This window comes from Saccopteryx bilineata, chromosome 4 (assembly GCF_036850765.1).
Source record: "Saccopteryx bilineata isolate mSacBil1 chromosome 4, mSacBil1_pri_phased_curated, whole genome shotgun sequence".
NCBI lineage: Eukaryota > Metazoa > Chordata > Mammalia > Chiroptera > Emballonuridae > Saccopteryx > Saccopteryx bilineata.
The window spans coordinates 264,905,624-264,911,633 of NC_089493.1; the positions used below are offsets into that span (position 1 = coordinate 264,905,624).

At 56.5% G+C, this 6,010-nt stretch overlaps 1 protein-coding gene across 2 annotated transcripts in view; it reads left to right on the forward strand.

Moving 5' to 3' along the window:
* The window catches only part of CUX1 (cut like homeobox 1), a 373,287-nt gene extending 370,279 nt beyond the window's left edge, over positions 1-3,008 (forward strand). For both annotated transcript variants that reach the window (XM_066274467.1, XM_066274466.1), the window contains exons 20-23: positions 84-140; positions 576-656; positions 1,806-1,870; positions 2,140-3,008. In XM_066274467.1, the coding sequence (XP_066130564.1) occupies positions 84-140; positions 576-656; positions 1,806-1,870; positions 2,140-2,209 (273 nt within the window). In that variant the 3' untranslated portion in view covers positions 2,210-3,008. The remainder of the gene's footprint in view (positions 1-83; positions 141-575; positions 657-1,805; positions 1,871-2,139) is intronic.
* Positions 3,009-6,010: the final 3,002 nt, after the last annotated feature.

The window sequence follows — 6,010 nt, forward strand, 5'->3', positions numbered from 1 at the left end:
AACAGGGCAGGGTCCCTTTCTACAGTGAGCCCAGGCCTGTGGGGTCCTTTGGGGTCCTCTCCTCATCATCCCTCTCACTTCAGGAGCGGCAGCGGAAGTACCTGAGCCTAAGCCCCTGGGACAAGGCGACACTCAGCATGGTGAGCCCCTCCCTCTGCGTCCACCTGGGAGAGGTGTGCCCACCTAAGCTCTGGCTCTGGGCCTCCAGACACCAACCCTGATGGGCCACTTCACCCCTGCCATCTAGCCCAGTCTGGAGAGGCCCCAGGGACCCCACGGACCCCTCACAGGCCCGACCAAGAATGTCTGTGTGACCCAGAGCAGGCTGCCTCCCCCTCTAGAACAGTTCCTTTCATAGTACTATGCATGGTAGCTTCTGGAATCCTGCTGCAGGGGGTGCCGTTCCTTAGAATTCCTGTGGCCCAAATTCCTGGCCTATACAGTGGAATGGGAGCCAACTGCCTGCCCTGCCCACCCCTTGCTGCCCTGGGGTCTTCTCGGCGGGAGCCGGGGCAGCCCTACAGGAGTGGGCGAGGCCTGTCCTGCCCCTACTCCACACCTCGCATGGTCCTTAGGGGCGGCTGGTTCTCTCCAACAAGATGGCACGCACCATTGGCTTCTTCTACACGCTGTTCCTGCACTGCTTGGTCTTCCTGGTGAGTGTCTATGTGGGTGGTCAGAGATGTATTCATCATGCTCCTGTGACCCCCACGAGCAGAAGGGACCCTGGTACTGTGACCTGGCACCCAGGCCATCCCCAAGCCCCCGCTGTCTGCTCTTGGCCACTTCTCTCCCCCTCAAGGGCCTCAGCCCACCTGGGGAATGACAAGCCCAACCATCGGGCCTTTCGGCTGGGGCAGCAGCCTGCCCTTCCATGGAAGAGGCCTGGCTGACTCCATCCAGGGCCCCGTCTTGGAGGGTGTGGTGGAGGGACAGGCTGCTGTGGGAGTCTGAGGAAGGCAGGAAAGAGGGTCTGACTAACTCCAGAAAGGACCAGCCAGATGGGCTACATGAAGAAGGGACATCTTGAACTGAGTCTCCTCAGGTGCAGAAGGCACTCCTGTTAGTGGGCACAGCACATAACAGAGGCCTAGTGATGCCTGTACGTCCGCTGAGTCAGAGAAGAGTGGAGAGCAGTGGTAGTCAACCTGGTCCCTACTGCCCACTAGTGGGCATTCCAGCTTTCAGGGTGGGCGGTAGCTGAGCAACCAAAGTATAAATAAAAAGATAGATTTAACTATAGTAAATTGTTTTATAAAGATTTATTCTGCCAAACTTAGCGAAAATCCGACATAAAGTACTTGGTAAGTTATTGTTATATGCTTTAACTTGCTGTAACTCTGCTTTATAAATTTTATAAAGGAAAGTTACTTCCCTACTTTATAAATCACCATTACTGTGGAACCGGTGGGGGGTTAGAAAATTTACTACTGACAGAGATACAAAAGTGGGTGGTAGGTAAGAAACGGTTGACTACCCCTGGTGTAGAGTGTACCTACAGACAGCTCCAACCCCAGAGACCCCCACGCCCAGCGAGGCCACAATGACCCCCTAGCCTAAACTCCAATTCTGGCCCCAGGGCCCAGCGGGTCCTGGCGCTGCCAGTGGTACACCCAAAAATATTAGGGATGGCACCTCCATGCCCAGCCCAGTCTGACCATCTTTGAAACCAGCGGGCACAGGAGCATCTGTAAGGCCCACCTGCTCTGGGCCTGGGTCGTGAGAACCTTCCCAGGGGCTAGAGATGGACTGCGGGAGTGGCGGTGAGGCCGGACAGGCAGCTCATGGTGTCTCTGCCTGGCCAGGTTCTCTACAAGCTGGCATGGAGTGAGAGCATGGAGAGGGACTGTACCACCTTCTGCGCCAAGAAGTGAGGACACCCCCGAGCCCCACATGGCCCCACACTGAGCCCTGAAGCACCACTGAGCTCTGTTCCCCATCTCCCCCTGCCCTCCACCACTGCCCCCACTGTGGTCTATCCCACAGCCCCCCACTGTGCCCATTACTCTCAGCCCCCTTCACATCACATGGTGCATGACCCCTGGAAATCTCTATGCCTCCCACCTCACCCCCCAAAACACATACACACTTCTCTCCTTTTCTACCCTCAGCCACAGCAAAGGTTTCTGTGTCCCACAGGTTTGCCGATCACCTGCACAAATTCCATGAGAATGACAATGGGGCAGCGGCCGGTGACTTGTGGCAGTGATATCCCAGAACCTCCCGCTCACAACAGAGATTACTGCATTCTCCAGCCCTGCTTATTTAGCTGCTTCTAATGAATTAGGCTTCCCTAGAGAATCCCCCATGGAAACTGCCCTTGCCCTCCGTCCAACAGTGCCCAAGGTCCCAGGGCCCCGTGGACCCCCTTAAAAGAATTATGTCAGCACTCTGGGCCTCCTAGGTCCAGAAAGTCCCAAGGCCCAGCCAGGCTGAGCCAAAGGGATCCCTCAGCTCCTTCTCAGGCCGGTGATCCAGCGTGGGCCCTGCCTACAACCTGACCACTAGCTCTGGTGGAGAGATGCTATGGCCCTGAGTTCTCTCTGTTTGTGACCATGGTTAATCCAGTTGGGATCCCCCAGGCCTCTCTGTGCCAGGCTCTGGGATCCCCTAGGCCTAGGGCTCTCCCAGGATCCACCACCACTTCCAAGAGTCAGAGGACCCTTCCTTGTAGGCCAGCAGTCTTTGAGTCCATCCTCCCAGCCTGCCTTTGTCATTCTACACTACCCCAAGGAGTCCCAGAGAGCATGATAGTTTCTGTGCCCCCTCCCTGCCTTAGACCCACCATGATTTTTGCATTCTAGCTTCTAGGTGAAGAGTATCCAGTAAGCAGCCCCATGCCATGGGCTCTTCAGACCCAAGGACTGGTCTGAGGGGCCCGGGTGTTTTTCAGCCAAGCAGAACATCCTAGCCTGGCCACCTTGGGGCCACTGGCAGATCTTCTTAAGTTAAAGTTGCGCTTGCATGTTCAGCTTTGCACATTTTGAATAAACATACAGTTTCAGCCACACTGGTGTCTGCGCCCTGTGACTGAGGGTTCGGGAGGCTGGTGGGTGCCTGCAGCCACACACTGGGAGCTGCAGCTGGACTTTTTGGCTGTCCTCCTGGTGTGGGGCATGCTCCCTGACACACAGGATGTCTCTTCCCCTTTTTTTTTCAAGAATGCCATGATTGGGTTCAGAGTTTGCTGAAACCCAAACACATGGTGTCTGAGTCCTCGTGAGCAGACCAGCAACGCAAGCAAAAAGAGGAATCTTCCTCTTTTTAACTCTGTCAGACTGTGGTTGAATGTATGACGTGTGTTAGATGTGTGACATCAGCTCCTGGGGAAGCCCTGCTTCCTTCTGTGTGCCCTGGAGCTGTGTTCTCATGTCACTTCATGTCCCTCATGTCTCTTTCTCTGTGGAGCCCATGCCCACCAAGCCCCCTGAGTGCCGGCCAGCCTTGCAGAAGGACACCTCTGAGCTAGAGATTCTGGACCCACTCAGATAAGGAGCTTCCTCTTTTTTTTTTTTTTTAATTTTACTTATTGATTTTACAGAGAGAAGTGGGGGGGGGGGCAAGAGCATCAACTCATAGTTGCTTCACTTTCGTTGTTCATTGCTTCTCGTATGTGCCTTGACTGGGGAAGCCAAGGGTTCCAAACTGGTGACCTCAGCATTCCATTGTATTTATTATACAATACAATAGGTATTTCCGATGGCTTTAGGCGACCCCTGTGTTTTGGTCATTCGACCCCCGCCGGGGTCGCGCCCCACAGGTTGAGAACCGCTGCTCTATCCAGTGTGCCACCACAGGCGAAGTGAGGAGTTCCTCTTAATCTGGAGGTTGGCATTCCATTATTGGCCGGGTGGTCTGAAATGCTGGCTCCATACCCAGCTCCCATCCTGCAGCCCACCAGGGTAGAGTCGCCTCTGCTATTCCTGTCTCAGTCCTGAACACTTGAGAGTTTGTGCATCCAGGGCACCCTGGCACCCCTCATCATCTGTCCATCACAACTTCCTCCAAGGGCCCAGAGCCTCCTGCCCCAGATAGACCTATCCTCCCCACCTTCGTTCCTGTTCCAATGACAAAGGTGCTCTTGACCAATCAGTCCCTCCCCTCCTGCCCCGCCCCCTCCATACCCTGGCCACTTCCACATCTCCCACTAGTTCCTCCTTGTAGGTTAGAGTCACTAAACAGCTGGCTCCTCACTTCCTGCTCACTTCCCCTCCCTGGGTATCAGATTTATTATCCTGCTCAGGGTCCCATATCCCAGGACCTTCTCTGGCCTATGACAGCCCATCAGTGGATCTCAGCCCACTACTTGGAACCAGGTTAGTCCTCTGGGGGCCAGGTTCCCCCAGCTCCCAGGAGGGGGGGTCCACAGCTTCATCACCCAGTATGGAGCCTCCTCTCTTCTCTCCCACTCTGCAAGTGGTCACCCTCCCACCCCTCACATTCCCACACCCCTCCCAGCCTCATTCATAGGTATCCTGTTTCCCAGCCAGGCCTCCAGGCCAGTGTGCAGCTCCAATCAATGGCTGTCTATACCTAAGCTTTCATTAAATATTTGCTGGCCATATCCTGCTGAGAGAGCAGCTGGTATGTGGTGGAAGGGAAAGGGCTAGGTTCCAGGGCCTCAGACAAGGCCTGCCTTTCTTCAGTGCCCATATGGAGGGCAGCCCAGGGCTTGTGGGCAGTAGGTCCAGACAAGACTCCAGTCTAGTCTCCACCTTCATCAACCTATTGTTCCTCTCTAGGACCCACACCTTATATCCACAAGACTGAGATAAAAACTCTTCCTTGCCTGTCATGCTTCCTGGGAAATTAGATGTTAAATGGCTTTGGGAAAGGTTAGGGCTCTCTACAAGGGTCAGAGGTCACTAAGGGTCGGGAGAGCAACAGATGGAGGCACTCTCTGGCAGACCACAGAACTTCCAGAGGTAGGGCTGCAGAGGGTTTAGTGAGGGCAGGGAAAAGCTGATCTATCTGCTTGTCAAAGCTGAGGGCCTGGGCTGTGGGCAAGAGGGAGAGGAAGGGAGAAGGAGCTGGGATACTCCCACCTCTCCCTGGAAGCAAACAGCAGCACTAATCACTGAGTAGCACTTGCACACTGCTGTTTACACCGATTGATGCCTTCCCTCTCGTCTCAGACCCCTTCCAGGCCTGCTGGAGTCCCTCCACATCTTTTAGGAAGTCTCCTGGAAGCCCCCAGGGGTCAGCCCACAAGTACCAACAAAAACCGGCAGCAATCTTTGATCTCTACCCTAACCTATGCCCGGTTCTGAGGCTGTGAATCTGAGCAAGGATGAGAAAGCCAGGGCTGTAATCCCCTATCAGCCCCGTAGGACCTCTGAACAACGGGGGTGTGGGTTGGGGTGAGGGCCCGCTCAGTCTTTCCATCTGTTGAAGGTGGGGAGGTGGAGACCTAATTCAGCTCTTCCCTACCCTGTAGCCTCGGGCGATTTCCGGCCCCTGGAGGGCTGGAGGTAGGGGGCGTGGTGCTCACCCTCGGGATTTACGAGAAGCAGACGTGGACTTCCCCGGTTGAGACATCTGGGCCTCTCTGAGGTTCCTATTGTCCCGCTGGCTGAGGGTCTGGGCTAGTGGCGACCCCCGCCGAGTGACCGTCACCAAAGGGCGTCCACGCCCCGGTTCGCATTCGGCCCCCACCCTCCGTGATCCCGGAGCCACCACACCGGGCTCCGGGGAACGTTTTCCTGACGGGGGTGGGGTGGGGGGTGGATTCCGGCGCCTGGCCTGGAGCCCGCTCAGTGAGACAAAGTGGTCACGGACTCTCGTCCCGTTTGGCTGCAGGCCCTCTCCTAACCCCTCTGGGCCCCAGGGCTCCGGCGCCCCGCCGCTGCTGCTAACCGAAGGAAGTGAGCACTAGCAGCGGATACAGATCCCGCATCGCAGAGGGCCGGGGGCGCGGTGGGGGCGGGGCCGGTGAGGCGGGAGGGGGCGGGGCTCGGGTCGGGGGCGGGGCTGGGGAGGAGCGCGCCGCGCGGGCTGGGGGCATTGGAGG